This window comes from Tympanuchus pallidicinctus, unplaced genomic scaffold, assembly GCF_026119805.1.
Source record: "Tympanuchus pallidicinctus isolate F22 unplaced genomic scaffold, pur_lepc_1.0 scaffold4, whole genome shotgun sequence".
Classification (NCBI taxonomy): Eukaryota; Metazoa; Chordata; class Aves; order Galliformes; family Phasianidae; genus Tympanuchus; species Tympanuchus pallidicinctus.
Genome location: NW_026294758.1, coordinates 31,622,847 through 31,640,344, shown reverse-complemented (window position 1 = coordinate 31,640,344; position 17,498 = coordinate 31,622,847). Strand labels below are relative to the sequence as shown.

At 41.4% G+C, this 17,498-nt stretch overlaps 1 protein-coding gene and 1 long non-coding RNA gene across 4 annotated transcripts in view; one reads left to right on the top strand and one right to left on the bottom strand.

Annotated features, from left to right (window-relative positions):
• The window catches only part of LOC128089633 (uncharacterized), a 271,376-nt gene that overhangs the window by 147,656 nt on the left and 106,222 nt on the right, over window positions 1-17,498 (top strand). The window lies entirely within an intron of this gene.
• The window catches only part of SECISBP2 (SECIS binding protein 2), a 31,962-nt gene that overhangs the window by 6,729 nt on the left and 7,735 nt on the right, over window positions 1-17,498 (bottom strand). For all 3 annotated transcript variants that reach the window (XM_052701171.1, XM_052701169.1, XM_052701170.1), the window contains 5 exons: window positions 15,422-15,567; window positions 14,696-14,851; window positions 11,112-11,213; window positions 3,901-4,033; window positions 1,185-1,354 (listed from right to left, as the gene is read on the bottom strand). In XM_052701171.1, the coding sequence (XP_052557131.1) occupies window positions 1,185-1,354; window positions 3,901-4,033; window positions 11,112-11,213; window positions 14,696-14,851; window positions 15,422-15,567 (707 nt within the window). The remainder of the gene's footprint in view (window positions 1-1,184; window positions 1,355-3,900; window positions 4,034-11,111; window positions 11,214-14,695; window positions 14,852-15,421; window positions 15,568-17,498) is intronic.

Below are 17,498 nucleotides of genomic sequence, written 5' to 3'. Positions count from 1 at the left end.
ACTGTCAATTTGTAGCTATACAGCTCAGCAACAAACTCTCTGCCTCCCTTCGCCCTGCCCACATTGTATCACATGCAGTGTAGTTCACTTATCTACGAATCTACCCTTGCCAACTTGCTCTCCTGTCAGAAAGTCTAAGTCAGTCTGTATTGCACTGCTGTTTCTGAACTTGCAGGATGAAGGAAAAAACAATAAATAGATAACATCTGCACGGTACACAGAAGAAGGAAGGTAAGATTTGCTTGATTCAAATATGCTGCTGTAGGTGAAAGAACTAAATGCTTTTTAAAACTCATTTTCTACCTTTCTAGCTGGCTAAGAAGCACTTAATGTACACATGGCTACTAGCTCAGCTCATATGCTCAAAGTTTGTAATGGAGGCTAATTGCCCAAATAAATTTACCCTTTTGTGTTTGAAAGGAAGAATGAAGAATAAAAATAAGTTTCCTACCATACTCAAAACACAAACATTACAGAGACAGAGTAGATCTCTGTCTTCTCAGACCTAGTTTGGAAAATAAATGAAGACAGAGCAGCCAAAGACATAAAGTAATTACTGTCATCCCCCAAGAGTTTGTTATCATTTTATACAGCATCAAACTCAACTAAGCAGAACAGAATAACTACTGATCAAAGCAAAAACTAGTGATGGAGTGCTACATGAGGAAAGGAAAATGCTAGATATGAAATCAGTAGTATCAAAATACTTAGTATAGAAGGTGTGACAATGAAAAATATGAATGGGCAAAGAGAAAAAGAAAAACCTCCTGGCTGATCTAACGCTAGCTTTTGGAGTCAGCAGAAGTTCCAGCTTGGAAGAGTACAGACACATTAATTAATAACTGCTTGTTCCATTCTCCTCAGTCCTGCAAATAAGCATATCCTGTCCAAACCAAACAAAGTTTATTTGGATATCCTTCTGCAACAATCATCTGCACGCACTTTTGTACAGGCTTCAGCTTCAGCTATTGAGTCATTTTGATGTGAATTTGTATACATCATTTGGCAAGACTTCTCCTTCCCTTTTTCTTCTTAAACCAAGGAAAGCTAGAACTGAATTTAGGCAAGTGGAAGCTGAGATGTAGATCTCTGTACTATGAGATTTAACTAACTCTGAGTAATACTAAATTCACATTAGCCTGTAACTATTAGCCTGTAACTATTTAATGTAAAAATATCAGCACCTTTTTAAGAGGCGTTGGTCTCTTTGCTTTAGGGACTTCTCTCTGCTTTCCTTTCTTCACCAAAGGAGCGCTGGAATCCAAGGGGTTATGAGGCATCTTTTCTTGGTTTAACCGATGATTTTTTGTGGCTGTAGCAGATTCTTTAGAAAGCAATGGTATGGCACCAGCAACTGAGATAAAAAAGAAGTCTGTGTCAGACACCTGTAACAAAATAGCTAAGCCAAAATCCAATGCAAGAACATACTAGCCCTGTTGCAGTCATTGTACATACTACATACTACATTTGTGTTGCTATTAAAAATGCGTACAGGCAACCCTGTGTCATGAAATAGTACTCTTCAATAAAGATTCTTCTTTACTTCCAGAAAGTTAATGACATTTCCTCTACTACCATTATGCTATTGGAATCACAAACTGTATCTCAAAAGCAGAATTTGGCAAATCACTGCACTCCATTCTACCTTCAGTACTAAACCATTCCAACTCAATAAACCTTCAGCAATCTCCAGGTTTCACTGTAATGGCATTTCTTTCTCCATGCTCGCATTTTTTATTGTGTTAATATGAATACTGAGTTCTAGGATTAAAGTTTTTAGATTTAATTGCTGTAAGTAATCTGGAGCAGTCACTCCAACCATTCAACCATTCCTAATTAATGTTGGTTAAAGTTCATTTGCAAGTAAGTAATAAGCAAAGTAAAAATACTGCTAAGTCTCTTTTGCTCAACAAGGATGGCCTTGGATGCCTACTATACCTGCATTATTCTGAGGGCTCAGGGCAGAGGAGCTTTAAATGACTGACTAAGTGACTGAACCTGAACCTGTCAAAACGCAACCTAACAACAAGACTCCACTTGCAGCTTAGATCACTAAAAATTGCTGTATGATGGTGACAGCACTCTGTCAGACTTCCAGGATCTGTAATATAAACTAGGTTACATTACCAAGTAAACGAACAGAATGACATAAGTAACAGTGGAATCTGTTTGACATCTCTGTACCTGAGAAAACGTCATTCCACTCAAAACTACACAAAGTTTCTGGCAATTTGCCTTAAGCCATTACACACTAAGCCTCCAATGTCACATATACTATAACTAACATAAGCAGCTTACTTCATAAAACTGTACATTGCAACTTTTCTTTTTGGGGTCCCGTGTAACAAAGGCAAATTGAGAACACTGCCAAGAATGCAGTGCTGTGTGCTAGCACAGGCAAAGACAAGAATTAAAGCTGGATTTGTAGCACTATAAAAGTATAAATCCTGCAGGCACCAAATATTTCATTCACTGTGTACTTCATTTCTTCATTTATTATCACTGAACATGATGGCTTCAACAGTTTGCCATTTTGAATAACAGGTGCATTTCCAAAATTGAACTTTTAAATTCAAATGGTTATTACTTTACTATGTTTTTCCATCTATATACTACTCTCTAAATGAAGTAGCAAGCAGAATGAAATACTAAACTTCCTCCACAGCTGTATTCCTTGCCTTTCTTGCTCTCTGTGCTTCTTCTCTGGCCACAGAGCTCAGCACAATGTCATATTACAAAATAAAGTTCCATTCTGGTGTATGCTGATTTAACAGCACTGAGTAATAATAAAACAAAATACAAAGGTGAGGTAACATCTGCCTTATACTTCCAAGATATCAACATGACACATTAATTTATCTTGTGCAGCAGATTCAGACATTTGGAACATTAGAAAGTAAGTCTTGTGATCCATAAACGTATGCCTTATTACCTACTTTACAGTCCCTGCATTATATAAATACATACAATCAAAACTGGTTGCTAGCATCTCTGCAGCATTGGCTGGCTCAAATGATAGGAAAAAAATCAAGAGCAGAATAAAAAAACTCTTACAAATCTTTCAGCGAAGTCTCAATGAGGCTTGGTACTTTTAGCTTTTTTAAAAAACTCACAGAAATCATATTAAACATTATGAGATTAACGCTCCTCTGATTAGCTCTTCTTCCATAGTACCAAAATAAGGTGAGAAATTTTATCATCATTAACTCTAGCAAACATCATATTTCTTTTTGAAAAACATGAGGCACTAACACAATGAAGACCAAATTTACACCTTCAACAGAAAATACACAGAACTATTTGTTTCCTGTATACACATCAACAAAGTTTGATGAATTCTATTACCAAAATGCCAAAATGTAGCATTTTTTAAATGGCAATTACTTCACAATTATCAGGAACAACAGAACTCATCCCTTGACTTGGGCTGACTGATTCCCATATAACCCCTGTATTTGCAAAGAAGTATTTTTTTTGCTTTTGTTACAGCTGAGACCTTCTAGCATCAATGGAATTTAAGATGGCATTTGTTATCACAAAGAACTTTCTTGTATCACAACAGCAACACACTTAGATTCTAAGACAAAGCAAAAACCTTTAAAAACATCACTATTTTCCTCAAAACTCAATTTTTAAAACTTCTAATGGTTACACCAGGTATTCTTTCACAACTCATTGCTCTAACGATTTTTCTTTCCTCAAGTCTTCCACCAAACAATTCAGATTTTATTTTATTTTTAAAACAAAGATCTGCAGAAAGCATAATGTGACTCTGGCATGTTTGAGCTGTGCTCCTGCTCCACAAATCACTGCATATCAGAATCAGGAGGCATTTAGAAGTTTGAATGCTTGTAACTGAAGATGAAAGACAAAGAAAGTAAATTTAATTATAACCAATACCTGAAAACACCACAGGTTTAGAATATTGTTTGGACTTCTCTGTTTGCTGTTTCTGCTCCAAGACTGCCAACATGCCACCTAAATCCAACTGTACAGGAATTTGACTCTTCTTACCACTGCTCTTGGATGTTTCCTGAACAAATACAGTACAGATTAGGAATGCTTTTCATTTCAGAATGCAGAAATATATTCTTAGCTCCTTCACTCACAATTCTTCTCATTTTTACCTTGAATTTACTGAATTATTTTGATCTTCAGACACACATTACCTTTAATGTGAATGAGAAAAAGTCAAAAACAGTTCAAATAATATATTTTTGCTTTTCAATAGCTACTAGAATAAAGCATATAAAATTGAGTCTTTATTAAAGCGGGTGCCTTGTGTCAGTATCCCACTTTGGCCAAACTACCACCTATCTTTGAAAAAGAAAAAAGGTTAGTCAGAATTTAAAGTTTTTATGAAAGTACTGTGAAAAAAGTGTGATTCCTATAGAGCATGTGATTGCAATATACATATATCATTATCTTCAACGTCTTTTGGTTGATAAAGGAAAAGTCACCAACTTTTCCCCTAAGTAGTATTTCCTCATAAGCAGTAGTCTCTCTGTCTGCTTTGAAGAGAAGCTTAAAGTGGTGTCCCATATCTGCACTACATGTAATGATTCAAAATGCAAAAAGATTACAAATATGTAGTTCAGTGAAGACTAGGAAAGAATAAATTGTAACTCCAGAACATGTTAAGGAAATAACTCACTGACACTGTACATATTCTGGAAGTTTAATCATATCCTCTGTTATAATACAACTAAATACTACAATCTCCTCTTTCTGAGACCACAACTTCACCTGCATCAGAGCTACGTCACAACCCACTGACTGACCTCACTTTTGTGTTTATCTCTTTGCTCCAGCTAAGCAGATCTCTATGTCTTAATCTGGCTGAACCACTTCTGCCAGAAGTTTTCAATGTAAGACAATCAGTGAGGATCAGATTTACGTCATGACCAAGTAAAATGGAAAAGAAAAGCTCCGGACAGCGAAGCTTACAAGCACTAGTGAAAAGCTAGCATTTCTCACTAAAAACTGCAACACAAATAGGGAGTTAGCAATAATTACTACTGAATGTTTTGAAACAAGAGGATGCTGTCATTTACCTCATTATCTGCTGCCACACTATTACAATAGACTCGTTATTTCCTCATTTTCTGATTTGGAATTATAAAAAGAAAGGCATTTTTCTTTTCAAGTATTTGTTACAGAGGAATATAAGCGACTTTATGGTAGTATCTCTACAGTCTGTGTATGCTTTGAGAGGCGATATCCCACTGAAGCTTACAAAACCTTGAAGGTTTCTTTCATGTAAGCCACAAGTCTGCAAAGCATTTCCTTCACAGCAAATGCGGTTTCAGCAATCATACTGTGTTTTGCTTTGACCCTCAGTAAAATTTACTGCCTCCAAGAAACCAAACAATTGTGTTCTGTTTTTTTTTTTATTAAATACTGTTAGTACTCACAGTGAAATAAAACTAAGGACAAAAATTTCCAGCAGCAAAACTAGTTTCAAAGAAACAGAAACCTGACATTTCCCTTCATTATTTATTATGAGCATCCCTGTAATTTCTGTTTGAGATTCATTCTCAAATGCAATGAATTTCAAAATGAATCCTTAATTCATTTCATTAATGAAAAAAAAAAATCAGCCTGGACTTTAAATCAAAGCCAGACCTGGGTTCTTAACTTTTGTAGAGTTCGACAGCAAATATGCCCATGAAATTTAATTGTATGCACAAATGGAAAAGCTACAGAATAAGAGCCTTACTATAATTTCTCTGTCCTTTTATAAATGCAAAAATAAACTACAACATTACCTGTAGGACAATAACCTGTATTAACAGAATTTACCTCACCTCACTTTAACTTGTCTTACAATTACAGCATGAGCACCTATGTCCCAATTAAAAGTCAGGTAATCCCTGGAAATATTGTTAAAGCATAGGTGAGAAAAGGAGGTGTGTCATGTTTTATGATTTTTGTTATCGGTATTCCACATCATAACATCAGGTAGCGCACTGGGAGTTAAAGAGTTAATGCTCCAGTTCTGTGGATAGTCGGTATTTCTGGGAACCTGGTTCTCGGAAGAGAAGGACAACTACAACTCCCAGAAGACTTTCACTGTTCCATTTCCATTTTCCATTTAGAGGGAAAGATAAAACTGTTTGCAGGTCACAAGACTGCCCTTTTTCTTTTTACTGCTCATCTCTGCTGTGCATGCTCCCTAGCTGTCTCACCTTCAGCATTACATAGGGTCTTCAGTTTTGGATACTCATTTGTTTGGTTTATTAGCTTCAATCCCAATCAACTTGTATTTCCCCTTAGAGTTAGCAAATTAGCTTTCTTCCTCAGATCGTTGCCACTGGTTTTCTTTTATTTACTACTTTGCCTCTTTGTTGCCTTCCCCCCCACTTCCCTTTTTTGGACCAGTGGGCCTGCTGTCTCCCTGTCATGGACACAGACAGATCTAGAGACAACTCCATGACAGGGTGATTACTCAGAAAGATCATTACTGATCAATCTAGTGGCTTTCAGTGATTGAGTGACGGCATCAGTGGACAAAAGAAAAGCAACTGATATCATCTACGGCTGTGGGGACACCCCATACTGGAAGGGAGTGTACAAACAGGAGGGGGAAAGATTGTTTACAAGGGTGGATAGCGATAGGACAAGGAGGAATGGTTTTAAACTGAGACAGTGTGGTTTAGGTTAGATATTAGGAGGAAGTTTTTCTCACAGAGGGTGGTGACACACTAGAACAGGTTGCCCAAGGAGGTTGTGGATGCCGTCTCCCTGGAGGCATTCAAGGCCAGGCTGGACATGGCTCTGGGCAGCCTGGTCTGGTGGTTGGTGACCTTGCTGATAGCAGGGGATTGAAACTAGACGATCATTGTGGTCCCTTTTCAACCCAAGCCATTCAATGATTCTATGATAATCGGGACAACTGCAAGGCCTTCGATATGAGACAGCTGCATCTGAAGAATGGATTCCGTGAGTAAGGAATTGCTTGGATGTTCTCAACCAGAGGGTTGTGCTCAACAGCTCTATGTACAGCCGTGTACATGTCATGAGTCGTGTCCCCCAGGGGCCTCTCTGCTATTCTACATCTTTATCAGTGACACAGATAGTGGAACTGAGTGCACCCTCAGGAAGTTTGCTGACAACACCAAGCTGAGTGGTACAGTTCATACAAGATGGCATAAAGAAGGACCAGCACAAGCTTGAGAAGTGGGCCCTTGTGAACCTAACGAGATCCAAGATGTTGCACTTGGGGCAGGGCAATTCCAGGTATCAATACAGGCTGCAAAAACTCCTTGAGAGAAGCTCTTTGGAGAAGGACCTGGGAGTACTGGTTGAGGAAAAGTTTGGTGCAAACCAGCAGTGTGCAGTTTCACCCAGGAGGGTCAACTATATCCTGGGCTGCATCAAAAGAGGGGTAGCCAGCAGGAAAAGGGAGGTGACTGTCTCCCTCTGATCTGCTCTCCTGAGGTCACACCTGAAGTACTGCATCCAGGTCTGGGATCCCACCATAAGAAAGATGTGGAGCTCTTGGAGTGGGTACAAAGTTGCTCAGAGGACTGAGGCATCTCTACTGTGAAGACAGGCTGAGGGACCTGCATGTGTTCAGACTGGAGAAGAGAAGGCTCTGGGGAGACCTCACTATGGCTTTCCAGAATTTAATGGAAACTTACAATTAAGACAGACTTTTTACAAGGGTATATAGGAATGAAGGGGGAAGGGGACAAAATAAGGGCTACTGGAGTTGAATGGGTCATTCGAGGGCTTGCACCAAACTCCATGGGCAATGACGGCAGAGTGCATAGGGAAGGACTAGGGCAGGGGGATGCTGGGGATGCTGCTGTTCTAGGGGATCCTAGATCCCTTATAAAGGTGGCGAGACGGATAGCCCGGCTGAAGTGCCTTTATACCAATGCACGCAGCCTGAGTAACAAGCAGGAGGAACTCGAAACTGTGATGCACTCGGAAAGTTATGACCTTGTTGCTATCACAGAAACATGGTGGGATGACTCCCACAATTGGGATACTGCCATCGACGGCTATAGACTCTTTAGGAAAGATAGGCGAGGTAGGAGGGGTGGGGGAGTTGCTCTCTATGTCAGAGATTGGATAAACTGTGAGGAGCTCCCTACGAGAACCAGTCAGGAACAGGTTGAGAGCCTGTGGGTTAGGATTAGAGATGGGACTAATATAGGTCAGCTAGTGTTAGGGGTATACTACAGACCACCTGATCAAGGGGAGGCTGTTGATGAGGCTTTCTTGCTCCAGATGCGTGAGATGTCTGGCTCGTGGGCTCTTGTCCTGGTGGGGGACTTCAACCATCCGGACATCTGTTGGAAAAACCACACGGCGAGCTGCAAGAGCTCCAGAAGGCTCTTGGAATCCATTGACGATAGCTTTCTGGTTCAGGTATTGGACAGACCGACCAGAGGTGAAGCGCTGCTAGACCTGCTGCTTACCAACGCCGAGGAGATCATCAAAGGCGTCAAGGTTGGAGGCTGCCTGGGCTCCAGCGACCACGCCCTGGTTGAGTTTGTGATCTCAAGCGATGTGGGCTTGGCAAAGAGCAGGATCAGGACACTGAACTTTAGAAAAGCAGACTTCAAGCTACTCAATGGATTGCTGGCCAAGATCCCCTGGCGCGCTGCCCTCAAAGACAGGGATGTTGAGGAGAGCTGGCGGCTCTTCAAAGATGCCCTCCTGGAAGCACAAGAGGTCTCCATTCCTCTGAATAAGAAAGTGGGCAGGCGAGGTAGGAAACCGGCATGGCTCAGCAAGGACCTGCTGAGAGAACTGAGGGCGAAGAAAGGGGTGTACAAGCTCTGGAAACAAGGCTGTGTCACCTGGGAAGAGTACAGGGATGCCGTCCGGACTTGCAGATGTGGGATCAGGGAAGCCAAGGCGCAGGCAGAACTGAACTTGGCAAGGGACGTGAAAAACAATAAGAAAACCTTCTACAGCTACATTGGCCAGAAGAGACAGGCCAAAACGGGCGTACCTACTTTGGTAAATTTAAAAGGAGAACTGGCTTCAACAGATGAAGAGAAAGCTGAGGTGCTGAATGAGTTCTTCACCTCGGTCTTCACTGGTGGCCAGGATTCTAGTCTTCTTCACGTCCATGAACCCTGCATCCCCAAACCTCTATGTGGGGACCAAGGAGGTAAATCCCTCCCCACTGTAAGGGCAGAGCAAGTCCGAGAGTACCTCCTTAGACTGAATGAATACAAGTCTATGGGGCCAGATGGCGTGCATCCCAGGGTCCTGAAGGAGCTGGCTGAGGTGGTTGCCGAGCCGCTCTCCATCATATTTGAGAAGTCGTGGCTGTCAGGTGAGGTCCCGGATGACTGGAGGAAGGGTCACGTCACTCCCATATACAAGAAGGGGAGCAGGGAGGACCCGGGGAACTACAGGCCGGTGAGTCTCACCTCCGTGCCTGGGAAGATCATGGAACAGATCCTCCTGGACAACATGCTCGATCACATAAAGAATGAGCATGTGATCCGAGACAGCCAGCACGGCTTCACCAAGGGAAGGTCATGCCTGACTAATCTTGTGGCCTTCTATGATGGAGTGACGGCATTGGTGGACGAAGGGAAGGCGACCGATGTCATTTACCTGGACCTGAGCAAGGCCTTTGACATGGTCCCCCACCACATCCTCATCTCCAAATTGGAGGGAAGTGGATTTGATGGGTGGACGACCCGATGGATAAGCAATTGGTTGAAAGGCCGCAGACAGAGGGTGGTGGTCAATGGTTCTATGTCCAGGTGGAGGCCGGTAACAAGTGGTGTCCCCCAAGGGTCTGTCTTGGGACCGGTGCTCTTTAACATCTTTATTAATGACATCGATGAAGGAATTGAGTGCACCCTCAGCAAGTTTGCTGACGACACCAAGCTGAGTGGTGCGGTTGATACGGCGGAAGGAAGGGATGCCATTCAGAGGGACCTCGACAGGCTTGAGGGCTGGGCTCGGGTGAACCTAATGAGGTTCAACACGGCAAAGTGCAAGGTTTTGCATTTGGGCCGGAAGAACCCCAGGCACCCACACAGGCTGGGAGGAGTGGTCCTTGAGAGCAGCTCGGCAGAGAAGGACCTCGGGGTCCTGATGGACGAGAGACTGAACATGAGCCAGCAGTGCGCTCTGGCAGCTCGAAAGGCAAATGGGATCCTGGGCTCCATCAGGAGAGGGGTGGTCAGCAGGGACAGGGAGGTGATTGTCCCTCTCTACTCGGCTCTTGTGAGGCCCCACCTGGAGTACTGTGTCCAGGTGTGGAGCCCTCAGTACAAGAAAGACATAGAGATCTTGGAAAGGGTCCAGAGGAGGGCGACTAAGATGATCAGGGGGCTGGAGCACCTCCCCTATGAGGACAGGCTGAGGGAGTTGGGCTTGTTCAGCCTGGAGAAGAGAAGGCTGCGGGGCGACCTCATTGCAGCCTATCAATACCTGAAGGGAACCTACACCCAGGAGGGGAGTAAACTCTTCAGAAGGGCTGACAACAGCAGGACTAGGGGAAATGGATCAAAGTTGAAGGAGGAAAGATTTAGGTTGGATGTTAGGGGGAAGTTCTTCACAAGGAGAGTAGTTAGGCCCTGGAACGGGCTGCCCAGGGAGGCTGTGGATGCCCCGTCCTTGGACGTGTTCAAGGCCAGGTTGGACGGGGTCCTGGGCAACCTGATCTGAATGTGGATGTTTGGTGGCCCTGCTAGGCAGGGGGGTTGGAGCTACATGATCCTTGAGGTCCCTTCCAACCCAGGTGATTCTGTGATTCTGTGATTCTGTGATTCTGTGATCAAACATAGGGAACAGTATTAAACTAAGAGGGATTAGGGATTAGATGTTAGGAATAACACTCACATGGTGGTGAGTTGCTGGAGCAATCTGCCCAATGAAGCTGTGGATGCCTTATCCCTGGAGGTTTTCAAGGCCAGCGTGGTGGCATCCTGGGCAACCTGATCCAGTGGGTGGCTTGGAAGAGGGCTTGGAATTAAGCGGTCTTAAAGGTCCCTTAAAACCCAAGCCATTACATGATTCTATTACAGCAGTTCACACACCGAAGAGTCTGAACTCTTTGGTTCAGACTACAAGTGGTCTTTTCTTGCTTATTTTCTTAACATTCAGGTTACGTTCATAAGATTACTTACTTCAGATTGCTTTCTGCCAGCAGAAGTAAATGATGTTTTCTGAGATCCTAATCTGTTTCTCTGATCAGAAGCAGCTGCCAGATCAGGAAACTCCTCAGCATCCTAAACAAGAAACAGGACATTACATTTGTAACAACTATTATGTTCATATTATTAAAACGGATTTTTCCAACATTCAAATGATTTTCTTTCTGCTTATCACTCATCACAGTTTGCTTCTATGTACAAAATTCAAAAGCTGAGTGCTGGACCACCAACTATAATCAATTCTACAGTAGTTAAGTCACCTAAACAGTAGTAACTAATACAAGGCTAAAAGGACGAACCTAGAAAGAAAGGCTTCTAATGGTAGCTTGTTATTGCTATCAGCTGATACAAATAATCAGAAGTAAATGTCTCCTAAAGCAGTCTTTTTCAAATCATTTAACTGCCTTGCAAACAACTCTCCTCTTTTTCCAGTACAGTCTCCAGCTCTGCAACTCTACCTTAAACATGTTAGTGTTGAAAATCAAAACAACAGGTAAAAGGGTAATAAATCTTGACTACCAGTAGGGGAGTAAACAGATAAATCAGTGAAGGGGTTATGTTGGCTGAGTTACAAGTGTATTTTATTAGCAGAGAATATGTTATCCACATTCTAGATTAATTAAGACACTAACAGGCTGGAGCTCTCTCTATGCTGACCACCTTAAGTCCAGGAGAGCTTGCTAATTCAGTCAGAATGACTCTGATCCACCAGCCTGGTTTTCATCCATTTGATTCTCCTCTCTCTTTCTAAGAGGCATTGTTAGGCTTCTAGTAGTTATAATACTAAAAAGCATACCACCTTTTCTTCTGAAGCCTGGAAGATTCAATTTAAACAGCCTGAGCTAGGACACCTATGAACAGGCATGTTCAGTCTGAGCAGATACTTCTAACTAAACAAAATATTTTTGAAAGAAGCTTGTAAGTACGTCAAAAAAAGACTGTAAGAAAGGGGTTTCACAAATACATTCTTCCATCTTAGGGATTTCTGCAATCAGAAGTAGTATCTTTGGATTTAAATAGCCCTCATTGGAGCAAATAGTTATTTCAGTTTGTTCAAATCACTTCTTGAATTCACACACACTTCAGTCATTTGCAACATGTAGTAAAGGGAATAGTTAAATTCTAGCACTCAGTGTGGCCTAATACCTCCTTCTATTTGTTCTTAACTTGGCACCTATAGGAACAAGAGGACATCAAACAAAATAATGAGAACAAACACAAAAATTTCCTTTTTATCATCCAATTCCTTCTGAAACATCTATTTTACAGACAGAGAAGTCTTACTTTATTCATTTTTGCCTCCCACAGGAACTATTTCTACCTTTGATCATTTTTGGAGCCTTTCCTGTATCTCTCTTAGTTCCAATATGTGGGTTTTTTTTAAGGAGAGCTGGCACATAAGAAAGTAGAATCCACACTATATTTAGATCAGATCTGCCCTGGATTTGTATATTGTCGTAATGTTTTCAATTATATTTCATATTTTTTCTGATGATTCCTAACACTGTTTGCATATTGGACCAGTGCCTCTGAGCAGAGCTGCTTATCAGTAAGAGCTTCTCATTTCTTCCCTCAGCAAAAATACCTAGTTCAGAGCCAATCATTGTGTACAGGATTTCTTTTCTGCAAATGCATTACTTTTCACTCATTAGCAGGTTCTTAAAATTAGTGACTTCTATAAATCTAGTTAGCAATCCAATACACTGATCCAGTGAGCAGCTGCAAATGCAAAATCCCAATTCTTAAAATCTCAAAGTCCACAGAAGTTATCTATGATTTTTCATGTTCTTCTGTTTCAAGAGCATCATAAGCATCTCACACATTTTTCATATTGATGAGCTTTTCCATCAAACCAGGAGGCTCTGAAAGCTGTTCCCAACTCCCCTCCCATACGCTGCATCCAAATCACGTATTTCAATGTAACGTACATGCCCTGTTCTATGATTCTGTTTATTTTTTTCATTTATGTCTTCAATAAGACATGACATTTCTACTAAATTCTACCATTCTTGCCATTCTTTCTCTTTAGATATTAAGCCACTCACAGACCTGATATCTTGCAGAACAGAACCTGCAGATCTTGATTCTATCCACAATTCAATAATGAATTCCCATTTCAGGACAATGAATTACACACTCCAAGTTAAAATGTACACAACAGAAGTCAGCCAGGAATGGCTTCTTTATGCTATTCTTTCACAGACTGAATATAATGTATACTAAATCAAACACAAAAATCAACACATTCTCATACTCTTACTCAATATTGCTGTTACAATAAAACATAGTTAAACCACAGATCACACAACAATTCTGTAAGGTGGGAGAGCCTAACGCATTTTTGAAACTGATTCACAAAAGCATCAAAACACTAATGTGTATATTACAGCTACATTAATATGAAAAAGATTTGAATAAATAATCAGGAATATAAACAGTGACATCTACATTTCATAAGAATTGTTTCCAGACTGAGATCACAAAATCACAGAATGGCCTGTGTTGGAAGGGATCCCAAGGATCACAAATCTCCAACCCCCCTGCCATGGGCAGAGCCACCAACCTCCACATTTAATACTAGACCAGGCTGCCCAGGGCCTCATCCAACCTGGCCTTGAATACCTCTAGGGATGGGACACCCAGAACCTTCCTGGGCAGCCTGTTCCAGCACCTCTCCACTCTCTGTAAAGAATTTCCCCCTGATATCCAACCTAAATCTTCCCTCCCTGAACTTTGATCCATTTCCCCTTGTCCTGCTGTTATCTACCCTTTCAAAGAGCTGATTCCCTTCCTATTTATAGGCCCACTTTAGGTACTCTGTCTTTCTTGTATGTGGGGCTCCAGTCCTGGACACAGTATTCCAGATGGGGCCTCACAAGAGCAGAGCAGACGGCACAATCACCTCCCTGTTCCTGCTGTCCACCCCTCTTCTCATAGAGCCCAGGATACCATTTGCTTTTTGAGCTGCAAGAGCACACTGCTGGCTCATGTTAAATTTTTCATCCATCATGACCCCCAGGTCCTTCTCTGCAAGGCTACTCACAAGGATCGCTCTTTCCAGCCTGTATAAATGCCTTGGATTCCTTTGGCCCAAGAGCAAAACCTTGCACTTTGCTCTGTTGAACCTCGTTAGATTCACCTGAGCCCACCTTTCAAGTCTGTTGAGGACCCTGTGAATGATATCCCTTCCTTCCACTGTATTACCAGTACCACATTCTTTAAAATTTTGGCACCCTATGGTATCCAGTATACTTCCCATTCTTTGTGCACTTTGCTTTACAAAACCATTACTACAGAGTATTTTTCACTTGGTAAATCTTTTTTGGAACTCGTTAATACCCAGATTTAACAGTCTCTCCTGCAGGAATTCATATACTCATTCAAGCCTTAATAAATTAAAAGGCAGAACTGTTTCCTACCTCTAACTTCTAACAGGAATCTTAACTGAAATGGGCCTGATCCAATTTCCTCTACTAATAACATGTGATATTAAATTTACAGAAACTTATGGTCTTCCAGTACATACTCATCACACTAAAAAAACCTCACTGCTGTACCTCAATCCTCGGTGGTTCCTGCACTGTAGTAGATTCATTATAAGGCTTCTCTACATCAGCAGGTGACTTGTTCTTCTTTTTCTTTTTCTTCTTTTTCTTCTTCTTTTCTGACCCTTCTTCAAGCTCAGTTTCACTGCCATAATTTTTTATTTCTGCCTGTTGACAAAAATCATGAGGTATGACCATAAGAAATTGATTTCTTTTATTATCACCTACCAACAAAAATGCAAGTGATCACACTTACACAATGCACCTAGTCAGCATGCATCAATCCACGCTAGGATATTAAGCAACTAGGAAAATCCAAGATTTCTTAGAAATTCAGAGGTACTGCAAGATCTCTTCATGTGAACTGACAACTGTCAGAACATAATACGAGATTTCACTAGGCAATATTCACCTAGGAAGGACAAGATTTCCATGCTTTGTGCCTGATTTAGAAATTGAAAATTTCAACAAACTCCTGCCTAAATGAAGTGTATTCAAATCAGCTATTTTGGAAGTTTGTGTTGCAGGAATTACATTGACTATTTGATACATTGTTGTTCTTTTTTCTTTTGCCACAACAGAAGAAAAATTATAATAATGACAAGGTAACTTTATATTACTTATTAAAAGTTATATTAGAAGTAGTACAGAGTCTGAGAAAGAGTAGCATTGTTTCACGTCAAGAAACAGCACTGAACAGTACCAGAAATTAGTTTCAAGAGCACAGTTGTCAATTACCTTTGCTTGACTGTCCTGCTTCCCTTTGTATCTGGGGAGACATTCAGAGGCTGGTGATGAAAAAGTTTTCTTTGGGGACTGTGAAAGTACCATGGCCCAGGACACACGCGGCTGAGCAGAGCCATCTGTAGATGTTCCAGAAAATACTGATGTGGAAAAACAAGTGATATCCAAAGATGTCAGAAAATATTTCTCAAATATTCAGAAGACATAGGATCAACACAGGATTTATCAAGGACTCGCAAATGCAGAGCAAAGCTATACTTTTTTCTGAGGAAAAACTGAATTAAGTTGCTTAATTACACATTATATTCTATTTCACCTACTGGCCAGTGTTATATGCATATACTTAATACACACGCTATAATTTGAAATTATACTGTCACATAACCTACATAATTCCATGTTTATTCTCTAACCTATTTTTCTTTAAAATTATGAACTTGTATTGCATTTATATACTAAATTCCTTTACTGTAACTTACATAGCTTTTGAATACAAGATTAAATCATCATCATCTACATTCTAAAAACCTTCCAGCTTGTAGATACATAAAAACAAGCTAAAAAGTCTCCTCATGTGCCTCAATGTACAGCACTTTCACCCACCAGCACTTGGTGGAATCAGCATTCTGGAAGAATTACTCATTCCATTCTGTAAATATTCCTAACACATAAAAAATACACAGCTTCAACAAAAAACAAAAAACTTGCCAATGAGAGATCAAAGAAGTTTATTGGGTTTATGTGGCAAGGTTTTGGTAGTAGGGAGGTTGTACAGATGGTCTCTGTGAGAAATCAGGGGCTGCTCCACAGCTAGTTCCAGCTAGGGTAATGTTTTTAAGAAAGGGTAAAAAAAAATAAAAATGCTGCGCAGCAACTGTGATAGACTGGGTGAGAAAACTGTGAAAGAAACAGCCCTGCAGACACCAGGTCAGAGAAAAAGGAGAGGTGGAGGTGCTCCAAGTGCTGGAGTAGACATTCCCTGCAGCCTGTAGTAAAATTCCTCTGCTGCCTATGAAGACCCCACAGGACATGGGGTGGCCATGCCCTAAAGGAAGCTACAGCCTGTGGGGAACCCACACTTCAGCTTACTAATGGCAGGAGCTGCAGCTCATGTGGGACATACCACATCAGTCTGTCCATGAAGGACTCTACCATATAGAGAGAACCCATGCTTGAGCAGTTATTTAAGAACTGCAGCCTGGCAAGGACCCACACTGGTGCAACTCCTGAAGGACCATCTTCCTCGAGACTTCATACTAAACCAGTACAAAGTGGAACAAGGGAGATGTGGCAAACTGAAATTAATATCAATAGACCACAGCTCCCATTCTACATCTCACTGTGCTGCTCAAGGTGGGGAGAAGGTAGAAAATTTGGGAGAGGCCAAGCCTGTGAAGAAGGTGAGGTTGAGGAAGGTGCTTTTAGTTTTGTGTTTTGGACCATCCTACTTTAATTAGCAATAAATAAATCTTCTCTGAATTGGGTCTGTTTTGCCCATGACGGTAAAGAAATAAGATACGCCACAGAATAAAAAAGTATATACTAATTCTAAAATGACAGCTATTTAATTACCATGATGGTAAGCAGTAAGTAATCTCTCTGTCTTTACTTTGATTCGCAAGTATTTTCACCTTATTTTTTCCCCCTGTCCTCTTAAGGAAGGTAAAAGCACCCTGGTTGACAACTGAGGTTAACCCATCAAAAGAAGCTACATGGGTGTCACGGGATTCCAGGGTCGCAGCCTGAACCAATACATAAGCACGTGAGTGTCTGGAGCAGGGGGGAGCTCGTCACCCTTTCTTTCTCGGCAACGCTTCCGGGAGTGCTTGTGCAGTCTGAGTCTGCACAGGTTCCCCTTACTTTCCCGCCTTTCTCGGGTGGTGCAAGAGTACGAACGGGGAAGGCTGCATTCCTCAGCTCGCCCCTTTTTCCAGCTGTTTCTGGGAGGGATGAGTTAATTCCTCTTTGATATCTTTTCCTATAGCGCCTATTTCTCAAATAAAGGCTCTGCCAAAACCTTAGTCTGCTCTACAGTCAGGTACAAACTGAAGACTCTACTTGTGGAAAAAAT